Below are 20,316 nucleotides of genomic sequence, written 5' to 3' on the forward strand. Positions count from 1 at the left end.
CAGTAATACTCAAAACCTCAATCATTTCATATACGGCCGATCTCAACAAATGGCTGAAGCTCCTGATATGGTATTAGATGCCAACCGACAAAATCGCATGTAAATAATTCGTAAAAGCGCTATCATGAAAGTGGGAAATCTCCGATGCGCCCCCGTCCATGCTACCGGGCATCCCAATATCCATTAATTCTGAACGAGCAACCACAAATTAGCAAAGAAAGCAACCTATCTTCATAAGTCTGTACCAAAGCACGGACAAGCCCACGGACAAGCCCACGGGAAACTCGACCTATTCACTATCCCGATGTCCTATCCATCCTTGGTGTCAGTGGTCCCTCCGGCCTTGCATAGGGATGGTTCCCACCCACCGGTACAGGCTCTAACAAAGTCGTCAACGCGTTAGCCATCCACCCACCTCCTAGCATTCAATCATCCCCCTCCTCCTCCGTTGCAGGCGGCCGACAGCTCTTCGCCAGCCCGAAATCCAGCACATCGCTCCTCGGCTCGATGTAGTTGCGCAGGCACCAACCGACCTGGGTCGCAACTATGGACTGGTGGCCGAGCGGGTCCGTATGCTGCGACCGGAGGAAGATGACCTGGTTCGTCGAGTCCTCGCGGTCGTACACCCGGTCCGACGTGCCGAATGCGACCAGGACGAGATGGTTTTTGCGGATGCGGTAGGGGTAGTCGTTGGCGACGGTGCTTGGTGGAGGGTCGGATGGGGCGGAAGGTGGCGGGGGTGGCGGAGGGAGGTTGGATGTAGTTGGTGTGGTGCTGGCGCCGTTGATGAATGGAGGGAGGGAGGGAACCGAAGTAGTCGAGCTCGAGTGCGAGGGAGTACATCGAGCGTAGATGTTTTGAGCGAGAAGCTGGAGAAGGTGTTCGTAGATCTTCCGGGGCATCCGCGCCGCAGAAGGGTTGTTCGTTGGCCAGGTGGTAATATGGAGCGTGACGAGCTCGTGCAACTGCGACACGGAATTCTGGGGGCGATTAGTTCTGTCACCCGTCGCGAATGGGAACGATCAAGGTACCATGAAGGATGTAAACTCTATGCTCTCGATCTTCGTGATGCTCGTCGCTGGCGCGGCTACGCTAAGCTGCTGCAACCCCGTTGCCTTTCGGCAGATGTTGTCGAATTCGTTCACCGCATACACCAGTTCCTCTTCGTCCCCATCGCCCTTCGACGCATGGACATTCAAGTCCTTCAGCGTTTTCCCATGCCTCGCAATCCCGGCGGCGGCCGGCAGCTGCTTCGCATAGCAAATATCCAACGTGAGCTGTTTCAGTCCGCTGACCAAGCACAGGAACCCGTCCACAGCGTTCAGCGCATCGTTCTCGGCATTATCCTCGTGCTTGAATTCCAGGCACTCGAGGTGCTCCGGGAGTCGCGAACTCTGGCTCATTTCCGCGAACAGCGTGTCGGCGCCCGAACACGTGTACACGCGCAAGGCTCGCAGGTTTTTGAAGTCGATGGCTTTGCAATACGTCAACGCCGCATACCGGAGGCCGATTTTCTGAAGGGTCAGGTCGCGGAGGGGGAGTGGAGTACAGGATTCGAACGGCATCATATGGCGGAACAAAGTCGACGTGATCAAGCCCGGCGCCGTGGCGCTGTCGTTCAGCTCTCGTAGAGGAATCGGGTTGTCTTGATTATCCTCGAAGGTGGTGTGCAGGGTGATCTTCTCGACCTTCTTCGAGCGGCGCAGGATCGTATGGGACATATTCAGCACATCGCGAGAGTCAGGGTAGAGGCCGAGTTTCTTGACGTTGTCGAAGAGCTCATCAAACTTGAGCGAGGGATCGGACTCGAGCTGCGGGAGGACATCCCGATCGAGAGCGATCGCCTCCATCCATTTCATCCGGCGTTGCTTCCGATAGAGCAAGAGGAGATTGTCGGCGTTGAGGGGACTCCATGGGTGCCAGCTGAACTTCTCGAGGATATTCTCGGGCAGGAACTCGAGGATCATGCGAATGACCACGTTTGCTTGCTGCAGCTGATTGCACTTGCAGGTGTCTGGTACATCAGCCAGGTAGAGGTCGAGCTTACGGATATATGGGAGACCGATGTTCTTGACGTTGAGCAATGAGGTGAGCTGGCCATCATTTGGCCCACCAACATCAAGCGTAACCGAGTGATATAGTTGTCGGACGGTGATCGCGTGTAGTTGCTTGGAGGTGAGGCAGAGTGACTTGAGATCGGTGGGACGGATAATCTTGTATAGCAGATTGCATTAGCCAACGACCTCTTGTGTGACGAATGTTAAATGTTTGATATTGCGGAAAACTGTGAATCTCTTAGGAAGAAACATCTAATGGGCCACTTCACTCTTCCTCTGACCCGCGGGTTCTGATATACAATTCTTGGGACGGGCTCGGAAGCCACGCTATGCCGCACGCTACGCCGCCAGCATGCTGTGGATGTAATAGAGTCTATGGAGTCAGGGAATGATGTTTGCTTACATGCGAGACAATGAGGGTCTTGACATCGACAGGCAGATCTATGAATATCATTCTCCTAGATTCTTCCTTTGTTTCTTCCTTTGCCAAAGCTGTACTGCTTGGGGATTCGGTTGCAGGCAGCAGGGCTAGGGGGTTGTCGGTCGTCCTCGGAGATCCTGAAGAGTTATCTGTCACCTGGGTGCATTGAAGAGGAGGTTGTGGATTTTTCGTAGCGTTCGATGATTGCTCTAAGACAGCAGGCAGAGGATGACTGAGCTGCTCATGAGCGACGTCTGTGTTGAGCTTCGCCTGAGCATTGTCATCAATCTGCCCGGACTGCTGCTCCACATCGACCATGGTTGCCTCTTGGCCCAAAGATTAATGGCAAATGATAAGGGATGAAGACTCTAAGATATGAGTGCCTGGTAACTATTCAGGAAACTATTGTTGAGGAGAAGGCTAGGGGACAACTATGGGATAAATAAGTTAGGTATAATGTAGGTTGGTTCTGTAGCCAAATGCACATTAGCACTGTATGTCCTGATGAGGAAAGGCTGAAGTGTGGACCGCAGCTCGTAATTAGATCAGGAATTCAGGATAACGTCCCGCTGCATCCTGTACATTCTGTACATTCTGATCTATGTCGATTAGTTATCCTGTTATCCAGTCTGACTCACTTCTGAGTCTAGCCATGTATCTTTCTGTTGCATTGGTAGCAGAACCGACCGAAACGCCATATGAGGTTGATGGTGGCAGTCATGAATAATATTCATCATGTTAGGTCCTGTAAAGTCGGGTACCTGAGGTATTTTATATTCAGCCGGCGCCCCCTCGAACAACCTTCCCTCAGACAACCTTGAACAAGAGATGGGAATGCGCAACCTGCGCGGGGGACTTCAAGCCACCAATTCCTCTTTCGCATATGACACCTGACGCCGGCACTCGCGCTCGACATACGGGGAATTAGCAATCGACCGGAAGGGAAGGGCCGGTTTCCTACGATCAAGCATCCACCATGCCGGATTCATCCATCCCCCAGCCGGCCTGCATCCATTGGAACCGCTCACGAGACGCTGAAGTTGAAGCCGTCGGGATAGAACACGCCCGCCCTTCTACTCCCCGCCGTCCGGAGTCCTTCGAGGAGAGGTCTCAGGAAGATCCTGAAGCTGAAGCTGATCCCGACGACCTAGACGGCGTGCACCTCCCAGAACACATTCAAGGACCGCTTCCGCTCTCCGAGGAGGACTTACACGACCTTTAAGAGGAAGTGATGGAGTCCGTACATCGGGGGAAACGAACTGCGTCCCCGAATCCCGCCGTCCTTTTGGAAACAGGATCGGTCCGAACCGAACGATCTTCTAGCAATGCTAATGAAGTCTACCGCCAAATAGACCTTTCGGCCGTCAAGATCCGCTTTCATGCTGAGCCGCCGGACTTCATCGACACCGCTATCAAGGGCATCCTCAACGTCGACGTCTCGAAGCCACGGCTCGACTAGCTCCGCATAATAGCCCGAGGATTTCGCGACAGCTGCCTTATAAACGTCCGGAATCTGCCTGTCAAGGGTGTCTTCATTAATACACTCCATACTGCCATCAATGCCCTTGGTCTCATGAACCTCCGTATCGGGGGAAACTTGGCCTGGCGATGGGGGCTCAAGCCCACCGTACCGCCGCGCGTGTATTATTTCAATCCAAACGTTATGGCCAGTGCCCAACATCAGGTTGATGACATGTCGGCTCCTCCCCGGAAGTGACAGAAACCCCCTCCCAAGGTGGATTATATGTCTCCTGGGCCGTCCGCGACCGGCGCACCCGTTCCACCAGTCAGCAACTCACCGAGGTCGGACGAGATGCACCCCCCCGCCCCTATCCTTAAGAAAGAAGGAGACCATTCACATATCAAAACACCCTATCCTGACCTCGCAATGGGTGTAGACGTCAATGCGCGGATCTTCGCCCTTTCATCGCGAAGTCTTGACGAGACGAAATACTCAGAGTTCATCGACTGGCTCCAGAAGGAGCTGGTGCAGTACGAGGCAGAGCGACAATTCGAACAATACTACCTCTAATACCCGCCCTATACGCCCCTGATCTCGCCTTCCCATTTGCTATTGTGGAGGGCAAAGCATACTCGACTGGAAAACAAATCTTCGAGGCCGAGAACCAAGCCGCGGTGTCGATGGCCTGCGCGCATAAGATCCAAATTCTACTCGATCGTCTCACCGATCCCGAAACAATGACGGACCCTCAACTGCATGTGCTCTTCTCCATTGCTACTCAGGGTCCTATCCACGAGCTTTCAGCCCACTGGACCGTCGTGGAAGGGGGGCGTGCGCTGGTTCGAGTCGAAGATCTGTGGTAGCTGGAATGTGCTGCTACCGGAGCGCGCGGAGGACTTCATTATGACGCTGAATAATGTATGCGTTTGGGGTGTAGGAGGGTTTCTGAACTCCGTGGTGGAACATTTATGGGTGGGGCTTACCCAGGCAGAAATGCCCAAGTGAGTGAGCGCAATAGGAAGAAACAGAGGATAAATGACTTGAAGGAAGAGAAGTGCTGCAAGAATTGTAGAGAGTTCCACTCCCAACTTTCACGAAGACGGCACTGGAAGGACTTCGCACTGCTTAATGCTTATACGCGCGATAATATGTTTTCTAGTCATAGAGGCCGGATCTGTTTGGAGAGAACGGCTCCAAGCGAGGTTTCTAGTCGAGTGTCGTCCAGAACATGCAAAACTTCTGAGTGAGAGATGTGACTTCCACTGACTGACCATGCTGAGCATTCCCCGTCTCCCTAACAAGTTTATCCCGGGCCCGTAGTCGACGACCTTTCCGATTCCCGGATCCATGAATCCGTTCCATGCCCAGAGACGCCCGTCCAAAGGAAACCAAGCCCAACCTATATAGCCCCGACACCGCGCTATGCCAATCAATCAGCAGGGAGCCAGAGGTCATGATAGTGTACAAGACAGAAGCACGCGATCCCACCCGACGCCAAATCCCAACCTCAATCCTCCCGCTGCAGCTCCGCCAACAACTCCGCCTCCAACCCATCATCATCGTCGTCGTCGTCTTCCACCACCCCCCCGCGCTCCTCCCCCCTCCCATCCTTCTCGTTCCCGCTCGCCACCGTTGCCTCGGGGCTTAGCAACCCCGACGCCTCGCGCACGTCTGCGTTGGTCACGTTAGACAGGCTCGACACGCGCTCCAATGCCCTACGTTTGCGCCGCTGCAGCTGGCTCATCCCATTGACCGTCGCGAACGGCTGCGATTTACGGACGTCGGCTTCGCTGTCGTCGCTTTCTGTGTCCGCATCGCCTGTCGATGTCGCGCGCTTGCGCTTTCGGGCGCTCGCCATCAGGTCGCCGTTCTCGTTGCGGCCTTCGATATCTGTCATGTCGTCGTCGTCATCGTCGTCGTCGTCGTCCTGATCCGTAGTGTCACCTTCTGAGCCGAGGAACTCCTCCAGCTCCCCATTCATCTCCTCCCAGTTCGCCGCGTCGATTTCGACTGGGCTCTTCAACTCAAAGTCGTCGTCATCACCCTCAGGATCCTCATTCTCGTCTCCCGCGGTCCCCTCGCTCTCGCTCAACAACATGCCGTCATCAACAGTGGTGTCGAACGAGACGTTGGCGGTGCGCGACCGGACGGGACTGGAGTGGTCGTCCGGCTCGACCTCGATGAGGTACGGCTCCTCCGAGACTTTCTGCCAGGCGGAGAAGCATTCGAGAAGCCAGCCGGTGGTGACGATGCGGACGCGCCGCATGCGAGCGGCTTGCTTCACTTTGGCAGTACGGCGGAGCTTGGAGGCGACGACATGGGTGACCGACGAGGTCAGTTGGGTCGAGATCGTGGCACCAAAGCTACGAGCCCATAGGCCGAGATCAGAGCTGCGGACTGTTAGCGTGGCGACTCGAACGTGGAGATTCGAGGGGTTCAACTTACTTCATGGGGTCAGTCCCGAGAGGAATCACGCCGGTGAAAACTATCACCGCATCGCCTAGAACCTGTTCCTTCATCAACGGCAATATGTACTTCAAATCCGGTGTCCAGTCGTTTTGATCCACGGCTTGGCCGCCTGTCCGCTGATCATACTCCGCGTAGAAGACGTCGTGGATACCCGTCAGGACGCTCTCAAGATTCAGCAGCTCGGTGTCGTCGTCATGAAGGAGGTGATGTCGTTCCCGATGTTGCGAATCGCCATTCTCACTCTCCGATTCCGAGTCTTTGGTAGCGGCCTCATCGGCCTTGTCAAGTAGTTCCTGCTTCCGTTGCAGTGGCCGGTCCTCCACTTGCGCTGTGATTGTCTCGGTCTGTTCCTCTGTTTGCTCCTGGAGCAGTTTCGGGTTATCGCCACCAGCCATTGCGACCAGCTGCCGCTCGATATCGGTGATCCCCTCTCCATCTTCGCCCTCCGGAGCGGCTTCGTCGGCAGCGATTTCGCTGTCCGCGCCCTTGACCACGCCACCTTTCGGGTCGATAGAAGAGTCGCCCTGTTCGTCCTTTGGAGGTGGTGGTTCCAACTTCTCCACCTTTTTTGCATCTTTCTCGAGCTCTTGACGTTTGGGCAAGAAACTTGAATTGATATCACCGATGCCGACGAAGAAGTCATACGGGCTGACTTTGACCAGATGATGTGACCAACCCCACACATCTCCACGGTCGTCTATGATCACCACCATGTTCGTATCGCAGGGGAACAGTCTGTGTAGTGTTTTGACGGTCAAGCTCCCGCTCTCGTCCCGGCTGAGGATCCGGTCGCCAAAGATCTTGCGATCTGGATCCACGATCTTGGCGATGTGTTCTGCATATGCCCTGGTTCCCATGGTATAGATGTGCAGCTCGTATACCGACGAGATCTTCTCCAGGAACTCGAGGAGGCCGGGCCGTAGTTTGATATAGTACCAGCAGCTTCGACCTCCAGGGACCTCGTCGATGAGCTGGAATGCCCGGACATCTTTGACGGCATCGTGATTTGGGTTCTCTGGATCTCGTTGCCACTCGCCAACGGTGGGATCGACGGTCGCATGGATGATGGTTTGGTCGAGGTCGACAACAAGGGTTAGGCGGCGTGTCGAAAGCAGGCGACGTTTCGCTTCTTCGTTAGCGCGGGTGGCTTCGTTTCGGCTGACTTTGAGCTGTGTGTCGCCATGGACCATGTTAATGGTGGCGCGCTCCGCATCGAGAGACGATGTGTTGTAGTTGACCCTATATCTTGTCAGCACGACACGCGGACCGCATCGTTCCATCCGCGAAACTCACTGGGTCATGTCCTTCCCGCAATTGACGCACAGCCCGCCATATTGGATCTCATGCTTGCACGGCTCCGCGATCTCCACGAGCGGAATCCCCGGCCACTTCACCAGCTCGCCTTGCCGGACCTTCCATGCGACCACCTTGCCATCGCTCTCGCTGTCGAACTGTGCGAAGGCCGTCTGATCCACCCACTCGGTCTCGTCGCCCAACCGGTCCTTCGCGACCTCGACCCGCGTCTTGTAGCTGTAGCGGAACAGCGTGTCCAGCTTCTCTACATCGTCGCCCGCCCGCTTCAGCAGCTCCGTCACCGTGATCGGGTAGTGCAGCGACGGTGGCGACGTGATCAGCATCGGGAGAGAGGGGGCGCAGATGTTGATGGGGGCGTCGTAGTATATGTCAGGAACTTGGATTGCGATGCGCCTTCACATGCCCATTGCGTGCGGCGGTGCGCACGGGCAAGTCGCGACGAAGGTATAGGTATTCTGTTTATGTCCAGTTGCAACTGGAATGATCGGTGTCGTGAATGTCTCTGCGCGTCGTGATCGTCGTCCAGGATGGCAGAATATAAGGTATCTTCTGTTGGTCGTACAAAGGAAGTGGGGATACTGCAATTGCGCGCTTTGACAGGAGTAGTCGCAATTGGGGGATGGATGCACCACCGCGCGGCTTGATGGTTGTAGAGTGGCGTTTTGGACTTTTGGTTTGTCACCGCGTCCTGGTATGTAGAAAGGCTATTCGGGAGAATTGGCGTCGCGGACCAGGTCGGAATCGTCGGTGTTGATAGAGCTGGGTACTGGGAGGAAGGATCAAGTCCAGACCGATGGATTGGGTCAGGAAGGAATTGGGGGAAATGCACGTTTTGCTGGCACGAGGTATAAAGTAGGGGTACGTATCGTGAAGCATTAAGGATGTACGGAAGATATGGTGGAGGATCGTCTGCAGTGTAGCTTGAGATGCATGTGAGGTCGTAAACAGTGACGCCTCAGGCCAACATAAACTTTTCCTTCAAATCCGATCTTATCTGAAGCTTCCCAAGTTCACCGTGCTCCGTAGTGACGCCAAAGAGCGGGGGATCCGCGAGCTTTTATCTCATTCGTCTCTTTGCTGAGTTCCTTGCCGTTTTCGGTTCTGCCAGTGAATATTAGGCATTAAGGCATAAACTTCAGGCATCCATATTCCCTGGAGTATTGTCGGTCATATGATGTTCCGGCACTGTCACGTGCTACTATCTCCAGCGATTACCGCTTGCAGTGGAAACAGATGACGATAACGATTATGGTGGTCATCAACACAGGCATGCTGTAATTACGAGGATTATCTCATCGGAGGCGTTGAAGGGTTACCATTATCTTGCAAACCACGAGATCATAACATCTTCGAAATGGATTGGTGTGGTATGCATGGGCACTGTAGCTGATGGGTAGAGGGAATATATCAAGCACGAACCCTGCAGCGTTAGAGAGTTGGTCGCATGAAATGGAATGCCCCTAGATCTCGTCTAAACTTGTGACCTGTACGGTAGGTATCATATGTGTCTGGGTTCTGGAGCAGTAGTGTATCCAGCTCTGTTCAGGATTGGATAGATAGCTAACGCATGAAGCTCGAGGACACCGCAATAAGGGCAGATGCACGCATCATCAACAAGACCGGTCAGTGATGAAAAACACATTTCTCCATTGCGATATCTACCTATACGCGTAACGGACCCCATTCAACTTTTGTCCTCTACCATCCGCACCCGGGGGGCCGATCCCCCACACAGATCACGTAATCCCTCCCACAGCGCAACCGAATGTACATTGGAAAATCTGACACTGATGTGATGAGAGCGCGCCGTGAACCACACTCGAACAAATCCCGGGGAAAGAAAAATCAACGGATGAGAAAGGGGAAACAGACGCGTTCCCCACGAAACAGGGCGCGGTCGAATTAGATCGGCCGCAAAAGACCATGGATGAAAGACACTCCTTCTTGATGCGTGGTGTTATGAGATGCCTGGTGCGATTGGAAAAACCATGCCCTCTCGCAACGTAAAAAAAACACGGAACACGAATGCGAAAAACCACCCGAAGAACACGAAACAGTGATTTGAAGTCTATTACCCCGCCCGCGTTTCCGAATGTCATCATCCACCCCATCAAGCGCCACCGATATTAGTAAGAATATAATGCGTTGCCAAGTCGAGGCGTTCTTCCACGTGGTTGTTGTGGTTACAACCCGCTTTCTAACTCCTTCCAAGAATTGGGGGTGTTGGACAAGAAGAAAATATGTGGTCGGTGGACACACGCTCCCCGCTCCCCCCTGCTCCGTTTTTGCGTTCTCCTCGATTACGCCTCGATATACAAGGTCATGTTAGACGCGTTTCTTCATCCGAATAGGTAGGGCCGATGCGTAAACCGGCCCGTGGCGTGTCGCGAGGAATCTAGGCCTTCATACCCTTCTCGCCAAGCAGCTCGCCGATCTTCGTCTTCGCGTACGCGCTGGCGTCGTAGTCGGAGGTGATCTGCGGGGTGAGTCCGGCGACGACGATGAAGATGCCCATGGCCACGAGACCGAAGACGATGATCTTGCGCATGACGGGCTGGCGCTGGCCATAGTCGTCCCAGGAGCGCTTGCCGTCGGCGATGTATTCCTTGAGGCGCTGCGCACCGAGCTTGTAGTAGACGAGGCCCGTGAGGGCGATGCCGTAGCCGAAGGCTTGCAGGATGGTGACGGGGTCGCCGAAGAGGAACATAGACGCAACGACCAGGATGATGTCTTTGAGGACGCCGGACAGGGTGTAGACGAGGGATGAGGTTTTGCCGATCTGAAGGTCGGAGTTAGATATTGGGCAATCGGAAATATAACCGGATGAAGGTGAAGGGGGCTTACCAGAAGCACAACGGCCACATTGAGCCCGAAGGCGACCATTCCGTTGAGGAACAGCGTGGACAAGCCGACGTCCAGGATATCCTGCATCTGCATGTTCGGGATTTCCAAGAACAGGCAGACAATGCCGTTCATGACGGTGCACGCCGGGGCGAAGTAGTAGAGCGACACAATCGGGTCCATCTTGAACTCAGCCGAGGAGAGCAGGCGCTCGACCATGACGATACGGATGGCCTCGAAGGTAAGACCGCAGATCTGGAACAGAACACCTCTGATGACGAACTGGATCTCTCCTGCAGAGGCGATCATCACACCGACCACGATGAGCATGACATTCGCAAGGGTCCGGAAATTGGGAGTTTGGGTGCCGAGTGCCCAGCCGGTGAGAAGCACTGCAACGGGCGTGGTGGCCTAACGATTGTTAATCCTCCACACGATATTGACGCCAGGATAGGGGGATCCGGGCTCACCTTGAGCATCTGAATGAATGACACACTCAGGTAGAGGTAGGCTACGTTGCCGCATATCAAGCTAAGGGAGAAGAACACGCCAATGGGGACGATGGCACGGAGATAAACGCGGCCGGTCATGGGGACCTTCTTGCGGGAGTCGAGGAGGTTGGTGGTGCGGGCGAGGACCTGGGTCATCAAGGTTGCGAAACCCAGATGCCATGTTGTGAGGAAGATGGCTAGAGGTGGTGTTAAATCAGAGGAATTCGACAGCAGACGTGATGAGGAACCTACGATAATCTACACAATGTTAGTTGGAGTCGATCAAGGCTGCGTCGAAGGAAACTTACGGAATTTTAACCGGTCCAAAATCTGCTTGTTGAAAAGAATGACAGTTGAGCTCAGGGCTATCCATGCTCTAGATCGGGACGGTTAGACTCCTTTCCCACGGATCGAGAACGCAAGTAACGTACGCGATGTAGACGGCAGCGTGCACCGCTCCTTTCTGTGGCTCTGCCATCTTTTCAATGGCCGGGTTGACGGTCGGGAGAATGGGAGCATTGGAGGCATTGCTGCCCTCGCCGCTATCTCCTGAGAGTCTTGTCTTCTCTTCTTGCGACATTGTGATGGGAGAGGTATGACGTTGAACGGGCGACGATGGGATGGATCAAATCGGATGGGGAGGAGGAAAGGAGGAGGAGGGTAGGCGTCACAAAGACTAGAAGTCCGCGATACGTGGCACCGGGAGTTCGCGATGTAGTGTTGGGAAAGGTTGGATTTAATGGAGGATGGAAGATGTAGGTTGAAGGTTGCAGGTGATAACGAAGCCAGGAACGTAAAATTGCAGAGCGTTCGATGAGAGGCGGGCTGGCTAGTAGCGTATCCACTCAAAGCGAAGCGTGCAAGTGTGGACTGGCTGTGGAAACGTGCAACCGATGAGATTGGAGAATATGGGATGGTGCAACAAATGTCTAGGTGCAACAGAGCAATGTGCCACTCCCAAGACCAATTCACAGAAATTCTTCTAGGCTTTTGGGGAAAGTCCAGTAAACTCCAGTTGTTTCAATGGCGTTGAAATCGCCGGCTCTAGAGGCCTTTTTGGCTGCCGGTTTGCACGAGTTGCAGCCGGGGGGGGTATTAGGCTGCTGGGGACTTGGGCCTTGCTTGGGATAGACAGGTACGCTAGGGAAGGAGTTTGGTGGTGGAGTGGCCAACGAATCTTAGAATTGGGTTACACACTGAGAGCCTGAGATTTGGAGGGTGGACTGCTAAGATTTGTTAGGCTAGTTAGCGCCTTAGCCGGAGTGAAATCTGATGGATGTGCTGCGAAATGCGGCGAAGTGCTGCGAAGTGCTGCGAAGTTGCTGCTTGTGGTGCTTTGCCAGTAGGGAGTGGGGGGTACGGGACACCATCCATCCCACACTCTGGGTTCGATCACCAACTCGCTGATGAAGGAGCACAAGAACCAGTCCATGGATCCAATGCCAAATGCATCCGGAGATTGGGAGAAGCAGCTACAGAAAATTGGACGCTCAGGACTTCCCCTTAGAAATCAGATGCAGAACCTCAGAACCTAAAGACACAGTCCCTGACGTATCGTTTAGGACAGCTGAAGTTGATTCTTTGGCACCCTATCCAGCATCGTGGCTCCTCCTCAACTCATGAGATCATCGACGAACTTCATCATTACTTCCACAATGCCTTAACGCAGCATCACCACACTTGCAGGCAGTACAACTGACAGCACCCACAAAAAAGACTCAAAATTGGATCTTAAACTGATTCATCCACCAGTATAAAACTCTGGATGGCAAAAGCAAAATGATACTTCAAATGCTTCATTCCTCAAATCCTCAGTGACATTCCCGCTATTTCGGTTTGCTCCATTCCGATTCCCGATAACATCACCAATAACTAGGTATCTATATTGCTCCTCTCGGTGGTTAGGTATAGTCCTTGCCGCGTATGGCGCTTGCTTCCCTTCTCCTGAGTGTTTGAACTTCGTGACACCCAGATGACCTCATCGGAGTTCTAGCGGCGACCGGACGGGAGTAACACAACGGCTTCAGCCTGCCGAACCGGCGATCCCCTTCTTCCTTCGCAATCTTTGCTCCTCAGATATCGGGCTTCAACTGTGGGCATCAACCGTTTGACGTGGTCGTACGCGCAATTCCGAAACAGAATTTTATGTGGGTTTTGCTGGAGTTTCTCGACGCTGGAACTGTGGGTTGGAGAAGTTATTTGCCCGTTACAGTGGATTCCGAGCGCTCGATGGATGTCGTCACAGGATGGGGATCGATCTCCATCACGGCCAAATAATGTGTTTCAGCTTTTTGCGCACTTTTCCAATCGTCAAATTGAAACGGGGAGTTTATCAAGTTATGGACCTGGAGGAGCGCAGGACCCGCAGAGCCGCAACCACGATCTCTAGATGACCACATCTCATTTGTGACACCCAGCATTACGACTCCACGAGATCCTGATCTTCCCAGTTTCATATGCGGTGCCCCAATAAAACAGAATCTTCATGCCTACGGTCCCAGAGGCCAGATGATCGTCCAGAGTTTCAGGGACCATATCTGATGGCACCCTGGCATTCCTTGGGAGCTGTTGAGGATATCATTTCGTTGGCGAACGTCCCCTGACGTCGGCTTGTAGATATTGGGAGGGATTATTTGCACTGCCACGATAATGGATCTGTCTATCCACTACCCATGCATGGAGATGGGAGAGGCCCATTCCGGTCCACTGCACTTCCCTCCATCTCCTGTTAAACTATTGAACCCCTTTAAGGGAGGCAAATGGATCTCCCAAACGAATGGGGGACCAAGGGGAAAAGGTCATGTAGTCAAGAATGACACTGGATGAAACTAAAATCAACTTTTGTATTACCCACCTCGCCGTTCTCTCGGGGCCGGACGGCATATATCCTGGCGGTATACATGCGGCTGCAGGCTCAATCCGTTCTGACGGTTCGTTGAAGAACCAAGTTTGCCTGTTGCCATGATGTGGTTTCGATGTCCCACTCTATCGTAACTCGTACCTCGCAACTCGCGATGGTTAGGCTCGTATCGAACACAGCCCCGATCTACGGAATGTAATTACTAACATTCCACTCGTGCTCTGTACCGGTCACATGATAGAAATTAATACCATACAACTTGAATGAAATGACCTCAAGAGTCAAACACCAAAAGTCTGAAGGAAGGACTGAGTGAATGTCTTCAACCCCCTGGGCGGCCTAATGTGCAATTGCGTGATGATAGACAGGGAACGGGACACTGGGTTGAAGGGAATCCAAGATGCACCAATCACCGCCCAGCGGGAATGCACACTTCTCGAAGCCGATGTCCAACGCACGGGAATGGCAATGATCCAAGCAAAGTCCCATGTCTCCGTCGGCTGGTCCATACTCTCTTCGGATCGCAGCATGCACTGGCCCTCCGCCTTCCGGAGTCCAGACGCTCGACAACAGGAGGCGAGGCGGCTCGGGGAGAGGGAATAAAGGGAGCAGAGCGGCAGAGAGCGATTAAAAGGGAACATGCATGGCACCCCCTGATCCGCTCGACGTTTGGGTTTTGAGTGATTTGGGCGTTTCACGTGCTGATAGCCCCGATCTCCAGAAAACGATAGACATTAAACTCTCTCAAAAACGGGGATGATAGGAGCAATTACACCGTAGGACACGGGGCGTTTCCTGCATCCTCGATATGCTCCTGTCCGCGACCAGAGAAAATTCCCTCAGATCCATTGTGAAAATTTCATAGAGTCTGGGAGGATGTGCAACTCAACAGGACCCAAGAATCGATCATCTCGTGGTCGTACGGCTCTGATTGCTGGAGCGAAACTCGGCGATCCCCCTTTTTTTCCTTCCCTCCTCCACTGCGGACACTGGACAGCCGGCGGACTGTGGTCCTCTCCTCTGTTTTGGCGCCTCCTTGAATCACGAAGTCCAACCGAGACGCGGGATGCTCCAATCTCCGTCCATGATTTCCGTGTTTGGCGCTGTTGGAGGACATTTGAAGCCACAGTGACTTTCCACGCCGCGCTAAGCATTATCGCAGACCATTGAGAGCTTAAGATGGGCAATGGCAGCTGGCGAGGCAATGGTGATCGTGACTTTCAACACCTATCAAGTACTTATTGAAATATCACAGTCTTCCATACCTTAGGGGGACGATACGGATAGGTAATTCGATAGAACATTGACTGTACCCTCCTCGATAGATAGTCTCAACAGCCAGTCCACAGCATCTTCATTATTTTGAGTTACTGCTATGATATGGTTGCTAGATCGGAATTGTATCATCCGAGCGAATGTCATGTTGATAGCCTCTTTGAATTCCTGCAAGCCCCCCTTGGTCCATGGACACCTGTGCCCTATGGACGCCTCCTCGACTCCTCGACTCCTCGACTCCTCGACTCCTCGCAGCCCTCGACTCTCGAAGATTCAAGGCAAACATAAACACGGGATCGACCCACTCCAAACCGCGGATAGCAGACGTTGGCAATCTCAAATTAACTTGGAATGCATAGGAGGTGAGCCTTGTAGTATTATTAGCTACCCTATCCTTTTGTTTGTCCGGTATTACCTGGAAGGTATGTTGGTAGATCACGGATAGGATGATAGACACAACAGCTTTGGCAACAACAGCTGCAATCATCTTGATACAGACACTGTTCGTCCATTGTTGCCACCGCCAGGGCTCCACTAGAGATGGATAAGATAGGAGTAGCACAGCCATGCGAATGTCCGAGTGACCCCTTACAGTGACATTATTATGGATGATGAAGGTAAAAGTAGCATTCATGCTGCAAGCGACTTGTTTGGTTTAGCGCCTATGGACAACCTGGAAATAATTTTGGTCCACTCTCTAGCCCCATACTATCAACCAGCTTCCTCTCCTCGCGCTGCCCTCAACGCTGTTCACCTTCGTCCCAAATCCTACCAGAGATCACAGCTGTATCCGATTTTAGCCTCTTTACCAATACCGTATCCTACATTGACATCTGGCAAGCACGTGTGGTGCAATTGCATTCGCTTAAGGGACTCGTCCGATTCCCGCTCCCCTGAACATTTCCTCTTCAAGAATACACACCTGGACCACATTTCCCGCAACAAGATCTCACGATGCCGTCACTGCCTGTCATGAACGGCTCCTCTAGCAAAGACATGTATGCGAACCTCTTATGACGGTAAATCTCACGGCCGTCCTCTAACGCGAACTACAGCGAAGTCGATGTCCTGGTCATCGGTGCTGGACCAACTGGTCTTGGAGCCGCCAAACGTCTCCATCAAATTGTATGATCACGATCGACCCCTCTTGGAGCTGTGTGGACTGACCGCGACATAGAATGGTCCGTCATGGTTGATTGTCGACAGCAACGAGACTCCTGGTGGCCTTGCCTCCACCGATGTCACCCCTGAAGGTTTCGTACGTGCACTATTCCTTCTTGATGACATGGCACACCTCTAACAGGTGGTGGATTGACAGCTCTACGACGTCGGTGGCCACGTCATCTTCTCCCACTACAAGTACTTCGACGACTGCATCGATGAGGCTCTCCCCAACGAGACCGACTGGTACACCCACCAGCGCATCTCCTATGTCCGCTGCAAGGACCTCTGGGTCCCCTATCCGTTCCAGAACAACATCTCCATGTTGCCCAAGGACGATCAGGTCAAGTGCATGGACGGCATGATCGATGCGGCGCTGGAGTGCCGCGTTGCCAACACCAAGCCGAAGGACTTCGACGAGTGGATCGTTCGCATGATGGGCACTGGAATTGCGGATCTGTTCATGCGTCCGTACAACTTCAAAGTCTGGGCGGTGCCAACCACGAAGGTATGAAATTCCGTTCCGAAATTTCAGAGTCGCGGTGGAAGCTTACCGAGTCGTTCTTCAGATGCAATGCGCCTGGCTAGGCGAGCGTGTCGCTGCCCCCGACCTCAAGTCCGTCACCAAGAACGTCATCCTTCAGAAGACCGCCGGCAACTGGGGACCCAACGCCACTTTCCGCTTCCCTGCTCGAGGAGGGACGGGTGGTATTTGGATCGCCGTCGCCGATACGCTGCCGAAGGAGAAGACTCGATTCGGCGCGCACGGGGTGGTTGATAAAGTCGATGCCGACAACAAGAAGGTGACCCTGCAGGATGGCACCACCGTGAAATACCAGAAGCTCGTGTCCACGATGGCCGTCGACGCGCTGGTGGAGAAGATGGAGGATAAGGAGTTGGTGGACCTGAGCAAGGGCTTGTACTACTCGACCACCCACGTCATCGGAGTTGGTATCCGTGGCGAGCGTCCTGAGCGGATTGGTGACAAGTGCTGGGTATGTCCTACTTCTATTCTTAGTTCTATATATCGTGACGACAAGACTGACTCGACTCCAGCTGTACTTCCCCGAAGACAACTGCCCCTTCTACCGCGCCACCATCTTCTCCAACTACTCCCCCAACAACCAACCCGCCCAATCCGCCCAACTCCCCACCCTCCAACTCGCCGACGGCAGCAAGCCCGCCACCTCCGCCGCCGCCTACGGCCCCTACTGGTCCATCATGCTCGAGGTCTCCGAATCCTCCATGAAGCCCGTCGACCAGGATGCCCTCCTCGCCGACTGCATCCAAGGCCTCGTCAACACCGACATGCTCCAGCCCGCCGACGAGATCGTCTCCACCTACCACCGCCGCTTCGACCACGGCTACCCAACCCCCAGCCTCGAGCGCGAGGGCGTCCTCAAGGAGCTCCTCCCCAAGCTTCAGGCCCGCGATATCCTGTCGCGTGGTCGCTTCGGCAGCTGGCGCTACGAGGTCGGCAACCAGGACCATAGCTTCATGCTGGGCGTCGAGGCCGTCGATCACGTCATCAACGGCGCCGTCGAGCTGACTTTGAATCATCCCGATTTCGTCAATGGGCGGAAGAACGAGGAGCGGAGGCTGTTGGATGGCGCGCAGGTGTTTAAGAGCATGCAGGGAATCACGAAGGCTGCCGAGCAGGGTAGGCCTCGTGCCCCGACGGTTGGGAAGGCATGAAACATTCAACGATGCAAAAGGAGATGGTAGCTTGGTCCTGTAATGGTTCGATTCATAGAATACTGAGTTACCACCGAGGAACCGTACGGGCCCCTTGTTTTGGGGGCATCAACGTGGGTGTTCCCCAGGTTTGGGGCGTCGGTCCTTTCGTTTGTCCCATACACGTTTTCGACTTTCTTCCGCTGCGAGCGCGTCCGTTTGCACCGGGGTAACGTTCATTTGACGGGAAAAGGGGGGATGAGTGGACATAGAGAAAAGAAAAAAGCGAAATAATAGTTGCGGTTTTGGCCGGTTTTGGCCCTGCCTTCAGAATAGATTTTTCGGCGGCTCTGGAACGCCGCCAATACACTACCGTAGCTAGATGCTTCAAGAATGGATTGTTTTTTGTTTCTGATCGGTGGCGGGTTTACATGGCATGAAGGCTTTGGAGACGTTGAACCTGTGCAATGCGAATTGAGGTCTCAGAACTTAAATATGTGACATAATGCTACACGTACATCTGCCGGAAAGGCCATTTCCGCATATCCTGCCAACCCGTTTCGTAGCCGAGCAAATACCAATCCCATTACCGGGCCTTTCGCATCAGGGAGCCAGCCGTACAATACCACCCCCTCCATAGCACGCCAAACGCCTCGAGAAGATGACCCTCATCCAGCCAGCGGTCACTCCGGGGCATCTTCCACCTTCGCCTTCTTCGACCCCTCGCTCGCTTCATCCTCCTCCAGTTTCCTCTTCCCTTTGCCATTGGTCTCCGGGACCGGCGCCTTCTCCTTCTTCCTCGTCCTGATCAACCCCGAAATGTCCGTGGCGTTCTTCGTCGCCTCCGCGATCGTGGCCTGTTGCTGGAACGCGTCCGCGCCGGTGAGCGTGCCGAGCAGGCCCTGGAGCGCCTCGGTTTGCGCGTCTGCGATGGTCATTTCCGGGGGCTGGAATGGGGCGTTGAGATCTTGTAACTGCGGGGTGTTAGCATGTCAGTGTAGATATATATGTATGGGAGGAGAAACCTACCCGTTGCTCCATATCGCCCACCATCTCCTTGACGTCCGCAATTGTCTTCAACTTCGCCGTCCGCCCCTCGCCATCCTCCATGGCTTTCACCGCCGCCTCCTCCTTCGCGACCCGCAGATGGCAGCTCGCGATCGCCTTCTCCATCTCCCCCGCCGCCTGCTTCCGCATCGTCTCATCCACCTTCGCCTCCGCCATCGACTCGGCGCTGCGGTTGCCCTGCTCGGCTTCCTCCTGCGCTTGCCGCACCGAGCTGACGGAGGCGAACTCCAACGCGAGGGAATACTTGAAGTGCGCTTCGGCGAGGATCTCGGACTCCGCGGGGTAGAGCTGGAGCTTGAGGTCGAGCGCTTGGGCGCTGTCCGCGACGGCGTCGGCGAAGCGTTCGTTTTCAAGGGAGATCTCGGCTTGGTAGTCGCGGGTGTCGGCGAGGAGCTCTTTGGTGTCATGGATCGATTTGTCCTTATCTTGGCCTCCTGTCGTTGCATCCTCGGACGAAAGCTCGGTAAGTCGTCGCTCCAGCAGTACGCGCGCCAGATCTAAGATCTCGTACGCGTTCGCCAAATCGTCCTCCTCTTCCTGCGCCGCTTGGTCTTGGCCCTCCTCGTCTTCCTCGTCATCCGACGTGTCCCAGTTCTCATCGCCCGTGATCTCGAAGAACGGTTTATTCGCCGCGGTCTCCTCCCCTCCCTTCACCGGTAAGGCGCTCGAGGAACTACTGCCCTCTCCGGCGTTGTTCGACTCCCGGTTCTGCTTGGCGCCCTTCTTCTTCGCCGGCTTGTCGGCCGCCACCTTTCCACCTAGCACGTCGTTCTTCTCCACCGCGACTTTGTAGAGGCATCGCCCGTACCGGAACAGCAGGTCGGCATTGCTCGGGTTCATCTCGCCGTGGAGCGCGGCCTGCATCTCGGTCGCATCGCTGTAGATGTCGGCTGCAGCGGGGTAGTTCTTGAGGGTGTAATAGAGGTTGGCAGAAGTGATCAGCTCGCTCAGCTTTTCGGCGCTGGGAGGGAGTTCATCTGTATTCTCGCCGTTTGCTTCTCCGACCAGGTCGGCCGGCGGAGGAGCGGCGGCTTCTTCTGGCTTGATCATTATTGCAGCAACAAGGATATAGGGTGTTTATCGATGAAGACTAATCAATGGCCCGTGGAATAGGAAGTGAATGAAAGTGAATTGTGGTAGGTGAAGAATTGTCCTATGCGTGGCGGGACTCCGAAGATATATGTCCCTTATATGTCCCTCTTCCTCTGTTATGTTTCCTCACT

The 20,316-nt window shown here is 54.2% G+C and overlaps 6 protein-coding genes across 6 annotated transcripts; 2 read left to right on the forward strand and 4 right to left on the reverse strand.

Annotated features, from left to right (window-relative positions):
• Positions 1–425: 425 nt before the first annotated feature.
• Positions 426–2,511, reverse strand: P152DRAFT_463920 (uncharacterized protein; the record flags this gene model as incomplete). Its single annotated transcript, XM_033680531.1, has 3 exons — positions 426–980; positions 1,032–2,213; positions 2,461–2,511. 3 exons carry the CDS (start codon positions 2,509–2,511, stop codon positions 426–428), a joined length of 1,788 nt encoding a protein of 595 aa, XP_033537942.1.
• Positions 2,512–4,222: 1,711 nt separating this feature from the next.
• P152DRAFT_470350 (uncharacterized protein) lies at positions 4,223–4,803 on the forward strand (the record flags this gene model as incomplete). The annotated part of the gene is made up of 2 exons (XM_033680968.1): positions 4,223–4,465; positions 4,561–4,803. 2 exons carry the CDS (start codon positions 4,223–4,225, stop codon positions 4,801–4,803), a joined length of 486 nt encoding a protein of 161 aa, XP_033537943.1.
• Positions 4,804–5,447: 644 nt separating this feature from the next.
• Positions 5,448–8,046, reverse strand: P152DRAFT_463921 (uncharacterized protein; the record flags this gene model as incomplete). The annotated part of the gene is made up of 3 exons (XM_033680532.1): positions 5,448–6,330; positions 6,386–7,648; positions 7,703–8,046. 3 exons carry the CDS (start codon positions 8,044–8,046, stop codon positions 5,448–5,450), a joined length of 2,490 nt encoding a protein of 829 aa, XP_033537944.1.
• A 1,930-nt stretch (positions 8,047–9,976) lies between these two features.
• P152DRAFT_119051 (DUF250 domain membrane protein) lies at positions 9,977–11,829 on the reverse strand. The gene is made up of 6 exons (XM_033673684.1): positions 11,487–11,829; positions 11,364–11,431; positions 11,308–11,313; positions 11,035–11,252; positions 10,568–10,975; positions 9,977–10,502 (listed from the first exon to the last, which is right to left on the reverse strand). Exons 1-6 carry the CDS (start codon positions 11,633–11,635, stop codon positions 10,119–10,121), a joined length of 1,233 nt encoding a protein of 410 aa, XP_033537945.1. The 5' UTR covers positions 11,636–11,829; the 3' UTR covers positions 9,977–10,118.
• Positions 11,830–15,932: 4,103 nt separating this feature from the next.
• On the forward strand, positions 15,933–18,424 carry P152DRAFT_454580 (UDP-galactopyranose mutase). Its single transcript, XM_033678614.1, has 6 exons — positions 15,933–16,188; positions 16,246–16,315; positions 16,368–16,448; positions 16,509–16,859; positions 16,921–17,346; positions 17,408–18,424. Exons 1-6 carry the CDS (start codon positions 16,145–16,147, stop codon positions 18,044–18,046), a joined length of 1,611 nt encoding a protein of 536 aa, XP_033537946.1. The 5' UTR covers positions 15,933–16,144; the 3' UTR covers positions 18,047–18,424.
• A 60-nt stretch (positions 18,425–18,484) lies between these two features.
• Positions 18,485–20,301, reverse strand: P152DRAFT_511114 (uncharacterized protein). Its single transcript, XM_033682699.1, has 2 exons — positions 19,055–20,301; positions 18,485–18,999 (listed from the first exon to the last, which is right to left on the reverse strand). Exons 1-2 carry the CDS (start codon positions 20,141–20,143, stop codon positions 18,709–18,711), a joined length of 1,380 nt encoding a protein of 459 aa, XP_033537947.1. The 5' UTR covers positions 20,144–20,301; the 3' UTR covers positions 18,485–18,708.
• Positions 20,302–20,316: the final 15 nt, after the last annotated feature.

Source organism: Eremomyces bilateralis (genome assembly GCF_010015585.1).
Source record: "Eremomyces bilateralis CBS 781.70 unplaced genomic scaffold P152scaffold_2, whole genome shotgun sequence".
In the NCBI taxonomy this organism is placed as follows: Eukaryota; Fungi; Ascomycota; class Dothideomycetes; order Eremomycetales; family Eremomycetaceae; genus Eremomyces; species Eremomyces bilateralis.